The following is a 23,200-nucleotide window of genomic DNA, read 5'->3' as shown; positions in this document are numbered from 1 at the left end:
GTTTATTGATCCCTGGAGGGAAATTGCCTTCTCTCTTGTCCCCTTCCAGGGAGGTCAAAGGTCGGGGTCAGTTACAGAACAGCAGCCTGGGAGCTGGTAGAGATTCCTTGCTTATGGTCGCTTGAGCAGGGTGGATGTTTTTCCGCATCACACACAGGCTTGAACTTGAATTGAAGTTCTGAGTCAGATTAGAATCCTAAAACAAATAGAATGTACATTTAATAATATTGAGTTAACCCTAAGTACAGTGGGACCCTGCAAAGTTGGTACTTACACACATCTCCAATGGATTTAGATGTACAATATGTCTTAATATCACACTTAAACAATGTAAGATGGAACAACTCAAAACCTGAGAGAACAGAGGGAACACTGACAAGATCAAAGCATAACTCTACAGTACACACAGCATCAATAACTGCCCATCCGCTATAAATAGATGTCACATTAAGCCAAATATGGCAAACGCGTAACTTGGCACTGAAAATGATTTATATCTGTTTCTTTTCCATGGGACGACAGGAAATTGTGGATGGCTTTGAAAGATGAGCTCTACGCATCATACACTGGAACTACTGTAATGAATTACGATGCACACTATCGCCACTAATGACAAATCCAATTTAGATGCTGCACTTCGCCCTGTCATTTCTTACCCATTTCTTTCTGCCAATCCCTGATATGTCATGATTAGACAGTTGCAGCTTTAGATAAACACACAAGTGGAAAAAAAAATGCTTAAAAAATACACACTTGTCACCCGCTCATAGGCTCGCATGAATGAATGAATGAATGAATGACAGCTTTCAAAAGATTCTCACCAAAGACTCAATTTCATTTTTGGATTAAAAGCATTAAGTAATCTATGACTATTACCTTCCTCTATCAACGAATAAAGAATCGCAACAACAGTGCCAGCTCTCTGCCACAGCTTAGAGTGGCCTGTAATTGACATAAATAATAAAGTCACATTTTCACAATAGACCAGTAGGCTAGCTAATAAGAGCAGAGATCCAACAGAAACGTCTATGCAATGCAAAAATATTGTAATAATAATACTGCTTTGTCGTTTTCTTTTTTGGCTGAGAACGCGTTGCGACGCCGGGTGCTCACTTGTAGCACCGTCCTCCATTGTTGAGCAGTTGAAAATGGGAGTAGCAGGGGTCGTTTGAAGAGGAGTGTGGGTTTTGAAGGAAATGATAGGAGGTAATGTTGAAATGGAAGTGGCTGAATCTCTCCCTCTCTACTTCAGCCTGTATATGTCCCTATCTGTCAGACTCCAAGGCAAGAAGAACTCTGCCATAGCAGTCAATGGATAGATTCATTTTTAAAGCTTTTAAATACAACAATGTGAAACAGTTTCTTTAAATCTATAAATCTACAGACAACAAATTGACATTGAAATAGGAACCATGTGGCTGAATTGCGCAAGGTTTTTTCAAACCAAACAAAAAACATATTTTTATAGTGAGCATGTCAGTCATATCAAATAAACAAAGCTTAAGTCAAAACTCCTTCAAAGTACACACTGTGCTCAGCCCTTGACATCCCCTCCCACAAGATTTATATTCTCAAGCACAAGATATAAATTCATTTTTCTCAGGGAAAACAACCACATCACACAGGAGTAGAAAGAACAGCATGATGCAGCAGCCTCCAGTTTAAAAGTGATTTGACAATTAGTGTTTTTTGATTGCTGAGAGTACAAGATGTGCATTGACTGTGTTTTCATAATTGGCCAAATTGCCACCCCTTTAAAATTTGAGCACAAAAGTGCAGAGTGCAGACTTTTAGCAGCTGCAGACTTTTAGCAGTTGCTTAATTTGCTGCTGCAAAATAAGCAACCGCTAAATTTGCTGCTGCAAATTAAGCAAACTGAAGCATCCCCCACTATCTACAAACAGTATAGCGGTACATCTATTAAAGTTTGTACAATTGCTCACCAGTCTGAGAGACTACAGTATAGCCGACTTGGGGGAAGCTTCTGTCTGAGAAAGGGGCAAATTTAGATACATAACTCTTCTATGAACAAAGCTCAGTCATTTGAATAATTGATCCAGTGTGGGTGAGCGGGTTCCATTTCTGCATGCAGCAGTCAAGATATTGTATATAGTACTGTAATTCTTCACTGGAACAGTTCTCTCGCCTTTTTTCTCAATTTCCTCGATAACACATTATAACAAAAAACCTAAAAAAAAAAAACTAAAACAACTAAGCTCATGCAGTACATGCTTGGTGTCTGTATGCCTACCAAGAATTCATGCCTTTGCACACTATTAAATAGGATAGGAAGGGGATAAATGGTTAGAGATGGAAGTAGAGAAAGACAGTTTACAACTGCAATTACAATTTAAGCACTGAGCTGTTGCCCCTACAATAATTACCACAGTAGAAAAGACCGGTCTGTGAAAGATCACTGTCACTAGCAGACAAGTAAAGAGGTGCAAAGGACAATACTAAGGACTGAGAAAGAGAGTCTTTTGGTTTGCAAGATACAACAAAAAGCAAACATTAAGTTCAGTAGGGTGCAGCGCTAATCAGTTTTTGAAATAAAGACTATGGGAACAAATTAACTGCAGATAGTAGACAAAGTGCATGTAAAGAGCCATAGTCTTAAAGCCAATTCAGAGATTTTTGACATTTGAGATTTTATTCTACTGGGAGTTGATCAAATTCCCGACAGGTTGAGCACTTAGCATAGCAAAGTTGTGCCCGGCAGGCAGAGCTGTAACACTAACACATCATTCAAATTACCCTTCTGAATTAAATAAATATGCACACAAGTTGTCAAGTTCACCAAATAGTCAAAAACAAGCCAGCACCCAATCTTTTTTTACCAGAGTTGGGACAAAAAAGTCAACTCTGCTCAAGTCACAATAAGCCAAAAGTTATGGAGTGTAACGTGTCCCAGTCAAATGAGACTATCAAGTCTAAATAATGCGAACAGGGCAAGTGCAGGATATCAGCATGGAATCAGTTCAGAAATAAACAAATGACACCAAAAGACATTGGGAGCATACCTTGTACTTGGCACTGTTGACCATGAGGCTGCCTTCCCGCAGCCAGCGGACAGAGGGTTTGGGGTTGCCGAAGGCCGTGCAGGTCAGAGTGATGCTGCCCCCCTCCTTGGCCTCTACGTACTGAGGTGGCGTATCCGTGAATGTGGGGGGAGCTGAGGAGTCAGAGGGCAGGGAGAAAGGAGAAAGTTGGGAAAAAAAGTATGAAACAAGGGCCTGTGTAAATGATGTTTCACTCTTGCCAAAGGTAAGATTTTTAAGGTTTTTAAGTATAAGCATGCCAACTTTGAGTTATTTCCTTTGAGGTCTGTATTGTGGAGGAAAGACCTAATACAACACCTCCATCATGTGCAATCTGACCAAACCAACAGCTACTGCATAGTCAATTAACAGCTTATCTTACAAACACTCATTTGACAGTAAAGGCTAATACTAAAACAATGCTGCTCTGAGCACATTGTTTAAAATCACTTCTTGTCTTTTTTTCTAGATGAAAAAAATGTATTGTTATCTTGGATTTTAAAGACCATATTTTTATATCATAGAATAGGATTGTGGGACAGCATCTATTTTAAAACCATTTCTCTCCACATAGCCTACACAAAGTTAGACATTTTAAGCCTCCTTTTATACCATTTTCTCAAAACTCATTAAGTCAAGGGTCATGGAAGTAGCCCCAGTTTCCTACTTGTATGTAACATTGCCATTTGTTTGGTTGCAATGTCCTTATGATAAACTCAGAAATATACAAGTTTTCCACTTGAAGAAGACAGTTTAAATGCGCTTTAAATTGCCTTGAAATTTTTAAAAATATGGTGCAGAGTGGATGTGGCTAAATATAGCAATTCAGGGTGCTGGATTAGGGCTATGCTTCACTGTCACTGGCAATATTATCCACAAGCAGCAAGTCGGGAAACAGAAAAAACTCAAAAGCATTGAAACATCCCAAACGCTGTTCAATATTTTAAACTGAAAGTTAAAGTGCTTTTTTCTAAAAGACATGTAAACCTTGAAGGGCTTGTTACACAGTGCCAAGAGCTCTTGACATTAAGTTCTCATTCCTCCTCTGAGGGACCAGCCAAGTGTACATAACAGCAGGAGACTGGCCAATCAAACAAGTTACCAAGAGACCATTCAATAATGCATGTGTGTAAACCTTTACCTGGCTTTGACTTTGCCGCCTGGTTGGTTTGCACATGGGTAACAACTAGAACCAATGACCACAAATTTTGATTTATAGCAAGAAAGCAAAAGAGGAAATGGAGGCAAAATAGGTAGAGAGGTAGAGAAGTGCAACCCAGCAACAGTGGAGCGCTCAGGCCATCAGGTACCTGATCAGGGAGTAGAGGGAAGACCCATGACGATTGGATTTACCCCTGATGTTGCCCCACTACTCTCATATCCATTCATATGTGCATGTACATGCCTGCATACACCTGCAGTACATGCTCATGCACACACACACACACACACACACACACACACACACACACACACACACACACACACACAAGCTCTGGCCTCATATGTTAAAGGTAATATCCACCCTACAACACTTTCACACTGTTAAAAAAAAAAAAAAACAGCTATTGGCAATGAACCTTGCATTTCTGGGTTCATTTTGTTATTTGGTGGTGTATTTTTTATTCCCATGGATAACTGGCTAAACGTAGCTGACGGGACATCATGTTGAAATATTTCAAGTGCAGCTACAATGGAGTTTAAAGTAGTAATCCACAACTTTCTATCTATCTATCTATCTATATATCTATCTATGTGTCTGTTTGTCTGTCTGTCTAAGTAGCCCAAATATTTATTATACATCTAATCCTAATCATCAGTCCACATGTAATAATCAACAACAAAAACAGTAAAGACATTGGTAGGTTGATCATCAAATATATATATATGTGCTTCTGTGATGGAAATATGACCATCTACACTGTATTTCCACTGTGTATTTCTGTGAATTGAATTTTGAGTCTGAATCATATTTCCTAGCAGTAAAGTCCCCAAAATTGATAGAATACCAATCTGTCCAAAGCTCACTGTACGTGCTGCTCTGACAGCTTTTTTTTTTGCTGCCTATTCCCTCACCCCCCCACCCTCTTCCCCTGGTCACGCTGAAGAGTTCCTCCACCTTCCAAATACCAATTTAACCCCTGTGTGTAACCCACAGCTGGAACGCAACAAGTTCAGGCACCTTCTCTGAGGGCTGTCGAAAGGCATTGTAGGAAATACAGAAAATGACTAACTGAAGTAGAAGTAGAGGAAGGTTGAGGGAAAGTGGGCGCATCAAAAAAGTAAATCACAACGCTTTATTACAAAATAACTCCCGGAATACATCAAACATTTTCCTTTAAAGCTACAATATGCAACTTTTAACCTTGAAGCATTCTTCATGCTATGGGTTCCCTGCGCTCTGGCTGACACAGGGTCAGAGATACAGACCGATAATGTAATATATCCTATTTGTTTATTGTTATTTTAATGTGATAAAGTTGCATATTGCATCTTTAACAATGTGATGTTTTTGTTCTATTTTATTTTTATCTGCACGTCCTTTGTTGTTCCCTAAAGGACCTTCTGACAAACCTGTTCTGTTAAAATCGCTTTATGAATAAATTTGACTACTAATGTCAAATGCATCAGGATGTTTAAGCGAAGATCATTCTGAATTTAAAGTGGCAATCTGTCGGGAACCAGCAGACAAAAACTGGTGTTTAGCCTAAATCACTGAAATAATTCTTAGGGCTCTTGTCAGGCGCAGTTATTTTTTCTTGCCTGCGCCTGTTTGGCAGTTTGGTGACTCGCCGTGGGAGAAGGAGGAGCTTTTAAAGGGAAGGAAAAGAGGTGATTTGATTGGTCTTGATTGAAGCTAGGCCCAACACACCTGCTGATAATGTATTCCTCCTAATCCAACCCGCTTCCAACTACACCGCAGTTATGCTGGGCGCCTTTTGCCGCGAAATTACCAAAAATCAGTCACCACACCCTGTGCGCCTTTGACTGCGCTTTCCGCCGTGTGCCATTGATAGGTAATTAAGAAACTATTTTAAGGCATTTCTTCTTTAGTTAGATAGTTGTAGTAGAGAGCGACAGGAAAGATGGGATGACATTTGACAAAGCTTCCAGTTTCGAACCGACGTACTGTAAGTGCATAGGTAGGCTCCTTGGTCCAATGAGCCACAGATTATTACTTTAAGTGTATGTAAAACAACATTTTGAACTAGAAAAGGCTAAATTTTCTAAAGAAAATTTAAGTGTGCTTGCCGCCCTTGCAATGCCCCTGCCCTTAGACTTGGCGTTCACTAGCTTTGCTAAGCGGTGCAGCATTGCAATTGTTAGCATTTCGCTCCGTAAATCCGTAAACCAATTGTATTTTGTACAACCTGTGTCTGATCACAAAGAGTTTAAATAATAATGTCCTAAAATATATATTTTTTTTCCTTTATTTAAACAGGTAAGTCCCATTGAGATCGAGATCTCGTTTGCAAGACAGACCTGTGTACACAACTACAAGAAAACAAAACAACAAACAAAATCCAAGACAAGTTATTTCCAGACCATCCACATGCAGACAAAATAAGAAAGTCTACTAAGAAAAACAAGAGCAATCCCTATAAAATGCATCACCCAGCAGCACCCTAATCAAGCACTGATAAAAAGTGTTGCTTATACAATCTGCATCCTACTACTCATGGTAAGGCATTGCTTATTTCTAAAAAAAAAGAAACCCAGTTTAAATTTTACTTTCTTAGTCAGTTCATTGACATGGGACAATTTTTCATCTAACCAGATACCTAGGTAATTGTAACACTGGCCCCTTTTGAATTTGACAGACTAGACTCAGTAAACAGAGCCAGTTGCGTTCAAAGGCACTGGGAAACTTTTCTCATCACTCCACAACAACATGTTTGGTATCGAACGAAACTACAGATTCCCAGCTTTCCAAGGACCCTAAACGCATCACAAAGACGGCGCCGAGGCTGACAGAAAGCCCATGTGGGGAACTCATGGTCTCTGTCGCCATCTGCTGGCTGTGTCGAAGCACTGACATGAATGAGCTCGACCATTTCATTTTTATAGCCTAGTAAGCTCTTGTAGCCTAAATAAAAATTTTAATGGAAAAATATAGGGCTACACACCAGGGGCAATAACAGCAATAACGTTAAATGTATAGACTGCGTGTTGCAGTAGTAATAGTAGTAGTATTAGAAGTAGTAGCAGTAGTAATAGTAGCAGCATTAGAAGTAGTAGCAGTATTAGAAGTAGGCTAGTAGTAGTATTAGAAGTAATAGCAGTAGTAATAGTAGCAGTATTAGTAGTAGTAGTAGTATTAGAAGTAGTAGCAGTAGTAATAGTAGCAGTATTAGAAGTAGTAGTAGTAGTATTAAAAGTAGAAGCAGTAGCAGTAGTAGCAGTATTAACAGAGAGAGAGGGGTGCGTGTGTTTGTTTTGACTTACCACGGTCCCTCTGTCCCAAGTGCATCAAGCTAGCTGGTAAAAAACTCCGTTTGGCGGACACCCGGTGACGCATTGGCGTCGCGACCCACGCCGAAATGTCGGCCGGATCACCGGGGACAAATCGGCGCCGGCACCGTGTGCCCGAGAAGCTCCGTTAAGCGTCGGCCGACGCGCCGAAACCACCATACTCTGTGTGTGTACCTTAGCTTCAGTTAGCTTCAGCTACTGTGTGCTAACGTACCTCCCGATCTCCGCGGCGCGTCCCTCTGTCCCAAATGCATCAAGCCAGCTGGTAAGCGGCCCCTCTGTCCCAAATGCATCAAGCCAGCCGGTAAAAAACTCTGCACTAGACTTTTAATATACAGAATAATAGGCCAAATACATCCATACTGATCTGATTCTACCTTAGCTTCAGTTAGCTTCAGCTACTGTGTGGGAGCCTCCCGATCTCAGCGGAGAAACAAGATGGCGGACAAAACGAAACTTAAATTTCTGGCTCTGTGATCCTGTGATTGAGTCCACATGGTTCTCATTATTTTACAATGGGTGTGTATTGCGTCTAAAATGGCAAAATTGGCATTTAATCATTAATATCTCAAAGAGCTTATGAGGGATCTCTTAGAAAAGTAATAGCACACGATTCCTCAATGAGCCGCACGTTTTGATGTCTCACATGTGTATGTACTGTAAAAACTGTAGGAGGAGTAGCGTGCCAAACTTTTTGGCGGAAAAATAATAATAAGAAGTATGCAAGATAACAAGAGTGTGCTCTGCCTACGGCAAGCACACTAATAATCTTCTCAGGTTCATAGGTACTGATTTGCCAGGGTGTGCCGCATTTTGCAAAACCATTTATTTTTTCAAAAAATCCGCTTTTCCCTAGAGGCTTGCTAGATTATAAGGAGGATCATCATACAAGACAATTGGCACATCTCCCTAACAAAACAGACCCAAGCCCTGCCTTCTTACTGCCCCATCCCCACTCCACCCCTACCAACCCCACTCCATCCACACACATGACAATATGACTGTCAATAGTTCAATACAGATTTTGTTCATTTATAATTCCTGTTTTTTTATATTCTCTGTATAATCACCTTAGGACTGAAGCTGATCTACTTACATGTGTAATCCTGTAGCCTCTCAATCGCTAACATGTCATTCCATCTGCAATCATAAGCCAGGCCATAGTGCTAATTCCACACTCCATGGGGACATAATGGTTTGCCATGCCATAGAGATGATAATGATAAAGGACTGAAAGCAACAGAACAACCTCTTTTATAGATAGACATTTATTTCTACTTGTTTAATATTTTGTATTTTGTCTATGTGAGTAGCAGGTCAGCTAAGGGCCAGGGGTTGGTAAAGTGTTCCCAAGCGTCCATACCAAATGCAACAATTGCCAGAGGTTACTTTGTCTTCTCTGAGCTGAGAAACTGACAAAAGTTTGCTAAGTTGACAGTGCTTGCCACAAGCAACTCAATACAATTTATGTTTTTATTAAAAACTGCCAGGGGCACATTTGTTTTGACATTTCATTCAATAATAATAAGAAGAATCTTGTCTCACTCTTTGACATTGCAGGTCTAGAGGAAAATGAGTATTAGGTCTTACTGAGCTGTTTTCTTGATGATAACCTTTCATCCCACATTACAGCACCTTACTGTATGTGTGGAATATCTGCTGACTGAAGGAAGAATGGCTGAAGTACCCTTCATGGCAGGAGTTTGATAGAAAACTTAAGTCAACCAGGGAAATGTTTAGCAGTGGACCCCAAAAGCCATTTTTCTGATGTGGAAAGTCAAAGGCCAGCTGATGAATAGTGCTGTGTCAGGGGAACTGGCAGTGTGTACACTGGGCCTCGCACACATAAGATACTGCTGCCACTTACAATGTCAGGCAGGACTCGCCATCTTAAAATGATTGTCACTCACATAAGGTGACAGTAGAGGAGAAGAAGAAAATGTTGCATGGACATGTTGGAAAGCTTGAGCAAAGGGAAGAAAATCCTGGACTTCTTTGTCAGAGTGTTTCTGTAGTGGAGTCATAGAGGCGTCTCAATCACATTATGCACAATGATGCATATCAAAGAACTGTGCAAGATGTCTTGCGGGTGAATGTTATGTGAAATGCAAAGCTGTTGACGGATTTGCTTTGATTGTGCCCAAATAACACAAACATTATGCGCAGTGTATTACCCACTGACACTACACATGCATACATTCACATGCATTGTCAGCTCTTTTTTCCTCTCCACTAAGTTTTAATTAATTAACCTGAATTTGAACTGTTCTAAATTACAGCAGTTCCTTGACACCGCCATTCTCCAGTAGACTTCATTCACATCTTTTCAACTAATAAATAAGTCCTTGGCGATACACAGTATTACCGTAGTTTGGGAATGAAAAAATATCATTCTAGCTATAATTTTGCATTTATACATTCATACAGCTGTAGTTTCATCAAGAATTCTTTATTTTCTCCATCTTTATTACTCCTACCACCTCCGATCTTCAGAGGCTTTCGTTTTCGTTTATGTAGATTATTTCTCATTGTGACAAGAACGTGTTTCCTGTGTTAAACACTCAAAGAGATTTTGGATGTGGCAAAAATGACATGAAAAAGGTTGATCTGGGGCAAGTTTGCCATGTGTGCCAGTACAGTGTGTGCGGGTTAAAACTGATCGTGAGTCATACTTAACTGCATGAAAATGTGCAGCCTGGTAATGAGACGTGATTCATAAATTTACCATGGCAGTGATCACCATAACGGGGTCAGATTACCACTGACCTATTCTGAGCAGTCACATATGTGACAGCCAATGAAATGTTTGTGCTATCTGACTGCTGCCTATTTAACATGCATGTTATTAATGGCCCACATTAAAGACCTGACAGAGCGCTAAAGAAAGCAAAGTTCTCACCTCCAGAGAGAAGAGGAAGGAAATATATATATGTATGTATAATGTATGTATGTTCCTAAATCAATTGATACTGACATCCTTATGTCCTATGACAACTTGTAAAAAAAAATGCAAATTTGTAATATTAAATTATTTTTTCAGGTTTAACATTTATTTAATTAACAATGCTTACTGTGGCACATTCTGGACTTAAACATATAGTGATAGAAGTAAGATAAATTATTCTTTAATTCTTTCTCCAAATAAAACAAAACAAACAAAACAAACCCAAAGTGATAGGGTCATATTGGCCTGCTCTTTGTTATGAAAAAAGTTTGACATGGTGCGGCACCTTAATGGGGATGTATTGTGTATCAACAAATATATCCAATGTACTTGGACATTGTAGATGGAGCAGTTGCTTGTATTGTGAGTCTACAGCTCTGCCTGTCTATCGCAGACGTTTGTTGCTGCTGGAGACATCACAGCAATAGGGGGCTTTTCTCTCACTGTTGTAAGTACTGCAGGAGGTAATATGATTAAATATTTATCTACTGTGACAATAATAAACTTGTTGAGTTTGTGAGCTCACTCTACTCAGCAAGCTCACTGTTGTTATGGTACAGTAAATCATTGATCTGATTCCTCTATGTTGATGCACAGTGACAGATCGGCATCTGGTACATGTAGATGTTGTGATTCCCTCCCTCTTCCCAACATAAACTCAGTATCAACAGACACACTCTCATTGGCCTGCAGTGACACAGGTTGTGCAAAAAGAGGCTGCTCATATACTGCCGTCAGTGTCAGTACATTTGGCAAAGTATTTTTACGTTAAAAGTATTTCACAGTCATTCACAGTCACACTGAAATAAAGAATGATGCACTGTTCTTGGAGGATCTGTTTTACTAGGCAGATGCATGAAATCAAAGGAGTAAGCCCCTTATCTGATTCTGGCTCATCTCTTTACTGCTCCTTCAGCTATCTAACACATTAGATTCCACTGTGTAAAGTGGAATCTCGAACATAGCAGGCCTGTATCAAGTTCAAACAGCCATTATACAGGCATTCAAAGTCTATCACTGCAAGAAAACCAAATGCCCAATAGATAAGCTTATAGTTTTGTGCTGGGGTCACTTATTAATTACAGGGGAATTTGAATTTTGGAGTGAACTATTCTTTTAAGCAATAATAGACGAGAAGGAGTGCTGTACCATGAGATATTATGGTATAGCACGACTTTGAATGTATCATTGCTATTATACAAATGTTTAATCAACAATTGTATTGTTCATATTTGCAAGAGAAAGAAACTATAACTTTGATTTAAAGTTTTTATGCCACTAACAAATTTAACTATTACCATGTTATGCGTTAAAGTAATAAGCCCTCTGGCTATCATGTGAATAAAACGGCAGTGGGGAGTTACTTCTTTGTCCAGAGAGCTCACAGTGACCCACAGTGGCTCTGACAGCAGCGAGAAGGTGACACTGTAGATACACCAACAGGAATACTGATAGAGATTTGAATTTATCATTGGTCCGGTCTGGCCTTGACAGCAGTCTAGCCAAGGGGCTGTAACAGCATGGAGTGTCAAGCTACCAATGCAGCCAATGCATCAATACAATGTAAACAAGGCGACTGATACTGATACTTTAGTGATAAGGTCTGAGAACGGGCACTGCTTGGAATGCCTCAGCCAATAACAATGTGCGGACTGGAGTACGTGTTAATACGTAATGACGGAGGATATTTTTATTGGCGTGGGCCAGGTATGTAATATGGTTTTTATGATGTGTTTGATGCTTTCTGATACAATATACATTTTGCTTATGTTTTGTCTACTGTGTTTTAAATGTGAGACTGTGAAATTCTGCTTCATGTCAGCATATACTAGTAAGTATACTAGTATAAGTATAAAAGCATAAAAGCACTGGAGGAACTCTTCATACAGATAAAAATTTGCCCCTGTTGGAGAGAAGCAGATGCAGCTTATTTCTTGCATGGGGTACAAGCACTGGTGAAGAAAAAAAAAAAGAAGCTTTTGACACTCTGAAGATCAAGCATGATGGGGGATAAAAGAGAGCAGTTGATGGAGAAAATATTTCACTATCTCCTCAGCATCTGCATGACTGCATGCACTCTCAGTCTCATGCATAGGCAAGCTAATGGACCCTATAACAGAAAATTAGTTGATTCAAACAAACCTATTCGAAGACCCTGATTAAATTTAATTGGATAATTCAACTAAAAAAGAAATATTTCATTTTATTCATGCATTTTAGATATTGTGGGTTTCTGGTAATGTTTGAAGGGACTTGAGCTCAGAATCCTCTGTTTTAGAATTATTATTATTATTTTTTTTTTTTTTCAAAAAATGAATACAGTAACTTTGGAATAAGACAAATTAAAATACCTGTGCCACCCTTAAAGGACCATAGCGGTGTTTTTGCATGTCTTAGCCTACTTACTACAATTCACATATACATTACATTATTACTGAGCATTTTCCAAAGAATACCATACACCAGGCTTACTCAATTGTAGGGTATCAAAGGTTCATGTAAACAGCTTAATCCAAATAAGACCTTAACCCGAGTATCGCCAACAGCTGGGTGACTCCATGTGTGTAAACAGCCAGTGAGGAAAATCCTCTGATTCCATGCTATAGATGCTTTTGACATGAGGACACTGCTCTGATCAAATATTCACAGCCATGACATTATGTCTCTGTCGTGTTTATTTTGGTCTATTTGGCTATTTATACTCTCAAGGAAGTTCACTTTCAGCAAAGTCAAATGCAAAAATAAGGAAAGTTGTGGGTAAAATGTTCTTTAAAAAGCAATATAATCCTGTTGTTACATTTCAAGATGAGTATAATGTCCTTAGTAGCATAATGCAGCATTTTGTCTTGGGCGCTTTGGAGCTGCATTCTGGACTCTGTTCTTTAATCCTATAGGGGATGAGCAGTGGCCAGTGGTCGTGTGTAATTCTGTTTTTAGACCATGACGGGGGAAGGGGCACAATGACATTTGTATCCCCTTTTCCTCAAAGACCTCAACCTGTGCTGAGAAAGAGGGAGAGGAACACAGAGAGTGCTGCGTGTGCATGTGCGTGTGCGTGTGTTATGTGTGTGTGCACATGAGTGCCAAACGGAGGATGAGAGACAAAAAACAGAGAGAAAGACAGAAGGGAAGAAGTAAAGAAGTAGAGTGACAGGGAGAAAGGCAGAGGGACAGAAAGGGAACAGAAGGAGACAGAAAGAAAGCGACACCAAGAAAAAGAGGGAGAGAGAAAGAAAGAGAGGGAGTGGGAGAGAGAGAGGGATTGGAAGGGCTGTTGTGCAGCTTACAGGCACTGCAGAGGTCTGCTGCAGAATAGAGGGATGGGAAGCGGGAGGGGGTGTTGGAGCTATTTTAGGGGGAGCGGTTGAAGACTAACCCTGGGAGATCTGAACCTTGCTTCCTTGGCATCACCTCACATTGGAGAGGGGCCTGAACTGTGAGGGAGAAAGGGGCAACAGCGGGAGTCTAAATCACCTTAGAAGGAAAGAATAAAATAAAAGTGGACAGTAACATCCCAGGGAGGCAGAAACTGGGAAACTGCCCATTGTACTGTGAGGATTTTGAATGATGCTCTTTATTCACAGTGGGTAAAGCATGCAACTGTATGTGCCGATTCAGCATTTCACGTCTAGTAACCACCTAGAAAATCTTAGGCCATACCTATAGCACTGGGCTAAGGATTCTGTGAGATACTAGATTATTAGTTAGCGGGCACTACAACATTCCAGCTGCATTCCCTAAGCAATGCCTTTCACTTTGACCTACAACTTTATAATCAGCAATAATGACATCATTCTCACCAGCCCGTCCTCTTTTCCTCCTTCCTTCTAGCAAACTCACACTCCGACAGGAAGGAGTTTGCGGGCGATAAAAGTTCACAGGAATGAAGCAGAAGTGTCAGTTCGTAGGGGAGAAGCAGGAGCGTGGTATAGCACTCTCTCCCACAATCTATGCATCACTTACTTCCTCAATGCCAGCGACGCTGACGGCTAAAGTGCTCAGACTAATCGCTGACAACCCCCAACGTTTGACAATGATAAGGAGAGGTGGATTGCAAATGGGGGACTATAAATAGAAGCACTGCCCCGAACTTCATCCGGCATCAGTATGCGCCAAGGCCCTGAACCTTGAGGATTCTGTCAAGCGCAAGACGCTCCTTCAGAATATTAGCCAGGCTTCAGAACGTGCGTGCTGAGAGAATCACGTAATCAACGGCTGTTTTTCGGGTGACATGTAATGGTTAAGGAGTAGGTCTTCTCCGGGATGGTGGGAGTCATGCAGTTGGTCCAGCTACATCATCCAAGGACGTACCACATTGCATCGGTTGGTTCGTGGTAGTTATGTGTTATCTACAACCTTCCAGTCCCGTATTTTCCACCGAATAGACAGAAATTGTTTCTTTATAATAGCTCCAAATTCTAGGCCAGTGATAATTACTTGGCAATTGTCAAGAAATCATCGGTAGCTTGGGATTGTGTGTGTGTGTGTGTGTGTGTGTGTGGGGGGGGGGGGGGGGGGGGGGGGGCAGGGGTGGGTGGCTTGACAGGCTATAGGCTCGACTGCAGCATACCTGTTCACTTGTTCACATTAAACCATATAAAAAGATAAAAGTATAATTTCTATAATCTAAGTTTAATTGAGTTTAATTGAGCAATTTAACACAGTCACATGTTCTACTATTTTCAGAACAAGCTACTATAGCTTACAGTTTTAAAGGGCATTGCACCACTGCATTCTCAAGAGTTTGTTCTCACGTTGTCCTTCCATACCCGCTCTGTCCCTGGCTAGTTCCTGCTTTGCCTTTCTCTTCTTAGTGAAAAACTGAAACACAACAAACTCAGCTGCAAATTCGGATGAGAGTTTATCTGATTTTACCACTTGCTCATCACCGAAACTCATTTCCTTGTCAATAGAAGCATCAACTTTTTTTTCACCCCACTAATTTTTCCTAGTGAACTCTTTGGGGAAATCAACAGGGAGGACAAATTGAAGATAAAGATGTACATCTCATTCTTGAAGCTCTGCAGCAGGATCATGTTTCACAACTATATAGATTGAAAACTCAGACCGTCTTGTTCACCTTAGCAGTTTGCAATCTGTTGATTCAATATGTCTGAAAGTACTGTATGTATAAAGCATTTGGGAATATGTCTAGATATTTTATATTTTATAAGCTTCGGACAGGCTTTTCACCGCCTCACTAGTTTGAATGACTGAGAGTCTCATTTTAGTCCTTTCACAGTCAACAATAAAATCAGTTTTCTTTTTTTACCACATCCCTGACCAAAATTGAATTCAACAGTTTGGGACAATTAGCGGACCAGTTGGCTGTGTCCTGTACAACACCCCATCGACAGACGAAATTGACTTGTTATGCCTGTGCCACTAGCTTCTATTAGCCCTGTTTTAACTGATAAAGTGCTGAGAGTTGTGTCTGACGTGGCAACCAGACAACTAAAGGACGGCGGAGGGGTGACAGACAGGGAGACAGACAGATAGGCAGAGATGGAGAAAACAGAAAAGAGGCAGAGGACGCAGCCCGAGGCCTCTAAGGCACTTTCTGAGCCGGGAGAGGGAGGCGCGAGGCGAAGTCAAACAGAACAAGAACAACACTGATGAAACTGAGCTAATGTGCTGTGACCGCGAGGGGGATGGGGTGTGGGTTTGGAGGGGGGTACGGGACCGTGTCTGGTGTGTCTGTTACCACGGCAACTAGCGTCACTGTATGTTGTCTGATTAAGTGACTCGATGAATGCTTGAGCTACCGAGTGAGTGCAAGGATATTCTTAGTGTGTGCTTCTGTGACAGACTTAAGTCCCATGAGTGTTTGTGCTTGTGTTCAGTACATTTTTACATTTTAGGCGTTTAACCGGCGCTCTTCTCCAGAGCGGCTTTCAGTGAGGCAGCAGTTAGGGGTGCAGTGTCTTGCTCAAGGACACTTTGACACGGCATGTGGCTGTGGTGGAGATTGAACCTGCAACCTTCAGGTTACTGTATATGTATAAGTGTGTGTGTGTGTGTGTGTGTGTGTGTGTGTGTGTATCAGGGTTCAACTGCTGTGGGATTTTGAAGGGCAATACCAGTATCACTATTTTTTGGATTGAAGCCATCGAAAAATAGCCGAAAAATATCTTGTGCTTTGTTCTTTGAATTTAAATTTAACAATTTTCATGCCAAAAACAATCCCCAAAATAACAAGTATTCACTTTTATGTTGTTGTAATGTTGTAATAATAATAATAATACCTCTGTATTATTATTATTATTATTGGAATTTGATCAAAATGTTGCATTAGAATCAAAGGTTTTTGCATAGACAACCAGTGATCAATTATACAATAAATATGTGATCAAACAAACTGCATCATATCCATCATATCAGAGCCTCGATACTGACAGGCAGGTATCTAATTTCTACTAAAAGCAAACCGATATACCAGTCTAACCATAGCGTATATGTGTGTGTGTGTGTGTTGCTACACCAGTGTTTTAGCATCTTCTGCATCTTGTAAGCGCATCTTTACACAAGTCTGTTGTGTGTCTTGAGCCATTTGAACGACTGCATGCTCACGGTCCTTACCGTTGACGGTTAGATGCACCCAGCTGCCGTTGTGGAAGGTGTCATACTGCTGCTCCAGCATCAACACCTTGCACTCGTACCAGCCCTGGTCGTCCGAACGCACCTTCTCTATCCGCAGGGAGGACTTGCCGTGCAGACTGGCCCGGCCTGGCAGAGGGAGACGGGGATGAAATGTCGGAAAGGAAGGAACAGAGGGAGGTGAGAAGGATGGGTGGATTGAATTTAATGAAGGAATGAAGGGAAGGAAGGAAGGAATAGAGAGAGGAGAAAAGCTGTTAGGGGAAAATCCACCTTAAAACAGATATAGCTTATATATGTGCTGTATATATCTCCCTGGAATATTACCCTTCACATTGCAACAAGGCCTACAATATCAGTCTCCTCTTTACTGTCAATGAGACGTCTCATTTGATGCCATCACACACTAGAGTCTTGACTCCCATTTTTCTAACATGGGTGAGCCAAGCTGTGGTGTGTTAGTTTAGAGGCGTCAGCGTAACATCTCTGAACCTGCGTGATACAGCCCTGTGGTGTAAACTCACTACTAATTTCAAATATCGCTGCTTTGCCATTTAAAGTGAACTGGATAAGACGGTGCTCATACAGCATACTCGGCCACGTGGTGCTGCTGAGCGGACTGTTTGCGGTTCACGCAAGGCCGACATGATGAACGTGAAGTGTTTACCAGTGGTCAGTGACCATCAGTTACACTAGCAAAACATGATATTCAGTGACCTTTGTCAAAGCTGTCTCAAGTCATCGGGAGCATAATTTTCTGTTAAATGTTTGGCAAAATGGATTTTGTTTTCAAAAATGATTTCCACTTATGAGTTTGACATTTTAGGCACTGAAGATGACCAATATGACGTGAAAGGGACAGTTCTAAAAAAAATCTGGCATAAGACCTTTTTCTCAATGAAAACACTATGGTGAACCCGGATACCAAATGCAGCTGTACATGCACAGTGAAATCTGTCACTTAAGCGTCACTGCCGGGTTGTCCTCTCCTCCACAGCCATGTGTGTGGCGGTCTATTTTGGAGATGCACTGAGGCAAGGAGAGGTCATTACTCCCTGTGAGGAGTAGGAAGTGGCCAACATGACAACAGAGAACCCTCGGGGTCATTCGGGAGTCACAATCCATTATAACAGATACTGCGTTTTGACTTGGTGAGTACAGAGTCAGGAATAGCTGCTTTTTACTTTTACAGATCAAAAGCTGAAAGAGGGGGATTGATGATGTTGCTCCAGGCAATCTGGCAACTGGATCATAACAGATGGCGGCTGGCAATATGGGCTAAACAAAGGGCTTTCAGGGAGCACACGCCAGCTCAAAACGTCAGCATTATCAAAGCCCGGCTATCCCTCATTAATCCCCCCCCTCTCCCCTATACTCTCCACTTAGTGAGTATTCCTGACTAATTTTTTGTTTGGCTTCCTAAATCCCTTCTGCGCCACGACACACCAGGTAAATATATCAGCTGCATTGCCGGCTGTCTCGGTGAGTTAAGGTAGAGAGTCAAAAAAATGTTTGTTCCCTAGCCTGTGTATGTGTGCATGTGTGTGTACGTGCGTGCGTGTGTGTGTACGTGCGTGCGTGTGTGTGTGCATGTGTCCTGGTCGGGCTATTTATATATCAGATTATATTTGTCCAGCTTCCAACCATGTCTGTCTACACTCTTGGCTGACTGGAAGGAACAGAGAGAGAGAGAGAGAGAGAGAGAGAGAGAGAGAGAGAGAGAGAGGGAGCATGGTGACTGAGCGTGTGCACATGAGCATGTGTGTCTATGTGTATATGGATCCCTAACTGCTCCTGCATTTGTTCATACCTGTTTATTTTCCTATTGCATTTCTCTGTGTGTCTGAGTGTAAACAGTCTGTCCAGTTTACTAGACACTCCTCTTGAGCTGATGTGTTCATGTGCATATGCCAAAGAAATCATGGGAAATCATGCATGAGCGTGTCTGTGTACACAAAGGGCACAATTCCCACCTTCACTTACTGTAAGTAGCATGGCAGCGCTTCATTTTTACACATGCACCTCTCATTGTGCACTACAACCTTGGAACTACACAGAAGTCTCCAAGAAGAGTTTTTGTGAATTTTGCGAATTTCAAACTTGACTGAAGCCACTCAAAATCCCTTCAGACTGTGTGCATTTAGAATAGTTTGAAGAGGTGTGCAGTGTGCATGTTGGACAATTTGTGCAAAGTGCTGGAGAGCCCTAATGTGGAAACAAATTCTTTCTCCTTTGCATATAATTCTCTGCACTTTGCTCTGTGCATAATAATCAATGACAGGCCATGGTGTGTAACTGGACAAACTTGTCAATCAAAGATATCTTGTAACTACAGTAACAACACACTGCAGCTTAAATGGAGGACCAATGTATGGCGCTTGTGGAAAACTTGTGAGAGGAGGCCTCAAGAAGGGGATTTAATTTGAGCCGACTGAAAAACAGCTTTGAGGTAAATAAAATTAGGTTGGTGTTTGAGGAGAGGAGTTGCCATGGTCGATCTAAAGAAGTTATTCACGTCGCACCACAACAATTATTTGTAGACACACCAGTGCGCCCAAATTAAATTTCCAGGTTGTATCATTTCAATTTTGGGTGCATTTACAACCAAAATAGTCTCACTTTGGAGCTCTGGTACATAAACTATCCCTAAACTTCCTGCATTGCCCACTAGATGATCTTACCTTCTCCTTGTGGCAGTTGTTACATAAAAGGAAAATAAGAAAACATTTGCTACCCCACAGAAGGCCGAGTGCCATACAGTATGATGCCAAAAGCAGGGCCTCTGTCCAGCATGATGTCTCTCAGCCAAGATATCATTTGACAAAAGCGAGGGCAAAGGGAAGGCCCCATCATCGATATAATTGCAGCCTCTCTGTGTTCCACATAATATTCTATTCACCCTCCATCTATGTGTTGCCTCATTGTACTTCATCATTTCCCCTACTGTTCACCCTCCAGTTCCCCCTTGGGAGTCCCCTCAAATCTGCATCCTAATTAGGTTCTTGACCAGCTAACCCCCATTCACAACTATCTGATTTTATTTGATCTGTCTAATCTGCCCCCTGAATCTGTTGAGAAGACCCCTCCTAATGCTAATATGGTTAGTAGCACACCACTGCATGACCAAATGCTTGAGAAAAAAAAAAAAAAAAGTTGAACACAAACGCACTTCAAAGTAATTTGTGTATCAGTTTTGCATGTATTGTCTTCTAGTTGTGAATAACAAGCTTTGCGGATCCCTCTCATTTCACACACAATGTCTCACAAAGCTTCCGCTGGCTTTGGTCTAATTCTGTATGGTGTAGTACAGGATTTGCCACATACTTTTCTTCTCTGTCTTAATTTGTTACTCACAAAGTGTTACACGCTTCAAATGCACAGGACAACAGACCGGGCTGACTACATAATGGAACTGCTTTAAGGGAAACCCCGCCGTAACACACTTGGTCCATTTAGAAGAGAATGAAGCTGTCATGCAGATGGCTTACAGAGCTGAGCAGAGTGTATTCTCATCAAAACCGTCTTTCTAGCAGCCTTTTGGATTGCAGGCATGGATGATGTCATTACGATGCAATCCAGCCCATACAGATTATCTGTTGAAACTACAGCAAGAAAGGGGAAGCCACTGTGGAGCTTAAGTCACAGTTATTTGTAGTCCTTCCTTATTCATAATTCATAATTTCACTCAATGAATGTCTCTTGATAGAATTGGCCAATTAGGCCCATTCTTTCCCTCTTATACTCTGTGGGGCAGTGACAATATGCCACGTTGTTGTTAAGCCCTGCAGACAAATTTCTTTTTAAAGATTTTAATTACACACAATTCACTGGCATGGTTATCTCCGTGGTTACACACATAAATGCTCTGGGGAAGAGCCCCAATTTTTCAGGGGCCCCCAACCAGAGTTGGGTGGTTAAATGTTGCTCAGTAATGTATTACTGTAATATTATTACTTTTCCCAGTAACAAGTGTAACAAATAACTATTTAAATTTTGGTAATAAAATTACAATCCAAAAATAAGTTGTAACTTTGATATCACCGCCCTCTAAATATCAAATCTAAGTTGAATAATTCAAAAACTATGCCACCATCATCACCCGATTTGTTTTCCTCATAATTAGATGAGAAATGGCAGAAAAGTTGACTTTCTCTGAGAGGAAGCATTTCTAATCCCTTTACTTTGATTTGAATAGGATGACAACATTGGCCATCAATGTAATTTGGTTTCCCTGATCATTTAAAGTTGAGTTATGCTGATTGTTCTTCTTGGCAGCAGTGCTGGTAGGGATGTATTCAACAGTAAGTGACTGTAGGATTTTGATCAAGCCTTTGTTGTACTGTGTATGTCCAAACTGACTGTACCCCCTACTGTATACTGCAGAAGGCGCTGATTGACTACTTGAGGATTATACCATCAGTGAGATAGCGCCCCATGTAACTGTGAATAAGGGCTATGCAAATAAACTTGACTTGACTTGCTGAAGTTGCAATCTCCTATTCTGGGGGGTTTACCGGAAAAGTAATGTAAAAAATTACTGCTCCCATGTGAAGTAATAACATTACTTTTGAAATGAGTAGCAAGTAGTAATGTATTAGTTTACAAGTAACAAGTCTAACACTGGTGGTTACTGGCTGCCACATAATTTCACTGAATTTCAGCTTTTTAAGTGTTGCTTCCATTACCTAGGACAACATGGACTGTATTACTGAGCATTTACTATGGTTTGCAATAGTGAAATGAGAGAAGAACATATCCTGACCCTTAACAGTACTGTCAACTTCATAACAAAACGAAAACAGGGAAAAGATGACTGTAACAGTATCCAGGATTATTTTCTGGGGATCAGGGTACATTTCCTGGATCAGATTTATTTTGTCATACAAAATATATGGAAGAAAGTCCTGCACACATAAAATAATCTCCACTCCGTCAGTCTCAAGACAAATTTTGTATGCATAACATTCAGCTGTGCATATACACTAGGGATGGGTCATAAAAAACAAATATTTGATTATTCGTCCATGGGAATCAATGTCGACTTTAATGATTTAGCTGTTAACGTGTTTTTTTAAATATTGAGCTACGTCATTAAAATAATGTTAACAAATTGGAACTAACTAACTAATGTAGAGATCAAACAGCTGAGTAGGAACCACTAGAGGGCTTCTGTGGCCATTTAAAAAAAAACTTCACGCTCTCTTTTGACGTCTTTTGTACTCATTCTCTGGTAACTGCTTTCGGTAGCAATTATGTCATTATCAAAGCCACACAAAAGCCCAGCGTGGGCAAGCTTCATGAAAGTCAAGGGCAATCTTGTTCAATGAAAGGTAAATGGAACAAAGTTATCATACCTCCACAACAGATTGCTGTTGTGGAGGTACGATAACTTTGTTCCAACTTTGCTCATCTCAAAAGGCATCCAGCTATTTGTATAAGTGATAGACCTAGCCAAACTAGCATGACAACATTTGTGCAAGCTGCCCTCATTGCCAACATAATTGCTAAATATATGCAACCAATCAGTACTGCAGAGAACAGAAAGTGATGTGATTGTTTTAGTCGTAATCTGCTTTAGCCTTTGTAAATTTCAAGCATACACAAAATATTTGAACATTCGTTTAGACTGCACACTGAATAATCGACCGTGAGAAAATGGACTTATACAAATCCCTAATATTTACATATATTTACCATTACTCCATGGCCACCACCTGTGATTTGGTGAGTCTACAAAAATAGATCACAGGAAGAGCATAGGAGAATTCTTAAAGTGAGTGGTATCCTCATTTAAATCCCTGTTTTATTCACAGTTCCGATGCATAACATTGCCCGGTCTGAGTCGTGCCCATAGAGCGCTGTGGTAAGTGAACAGTACATTATGCCTAAGGCAGAAATAGCAGCAGTCAGCAGGACTTTCTTCACTAAACTAACTATGACACAAGTCCAGCTGTTCCTCCAATCTAGTTGCATTCAATCAGCCTAACCCCACTTCTCGTCTCTTCTATCAACTTCCCGCTGTCAACAAATGGCGATCTGTCACAGCGCTCCACTCCTCATGATTGGCATTAACTGTGATAACATAAGAGGACTCGCCTTGGGTCCAAAATGTTTGACTTCCAATCAAGTTGCTTTTGCTCTTGAGTTG

General features: G+C 40.9%; 1 protein-coding gene across 1 annotated transcript in view; it reads right to left on the bottom strand.

Annotated features, from left to right (window-relative positions):
• Positions 1-23,200, bottom strand: part of igsf9bb (immunoglobulin superfamily, member 9Bb) — a 111,709-nt gene that overhangs the window by 52,884 nt on the left and 35,625 nt on the right. The window contains exons 3-4 of the mRNA XM_071924514.2: positions 17,035-17,181; positions 3,021-3,172 (exon numbers count right to left, since the gene is read on the bottom strand). Of these exons, the coding sequence (XP_071780615.2) occupies positions 3,021-3,172; positions 17,035-17,181 (299 nt within the window). The remainder of the gene's footprint in view (positions 1-3,020; positions 3,173-17,034; positions 17,182-23,200) is intronic.

The sequence above is a fragment of the Centroberyx gerrardi genome, chromosome 11 (assembly GCF_048128805.1).
Source record: "Centroberyx gerrardi isolate f3 chromosome 11, fCenGer3.hap1.cur.20231027, whole genome shotgun sequence".
NCBI lineage: Eukaryota > Metazoa > Chordata > Actinopteri > Beryciformes > Berycidae > Centroberyx > Centroberyx gerrardi.
The sequence above is the reverse complement of the archived record's forward strand: the minus strand, read 5'-3'. Positions and strand labels throughout refer to the sequence as shown.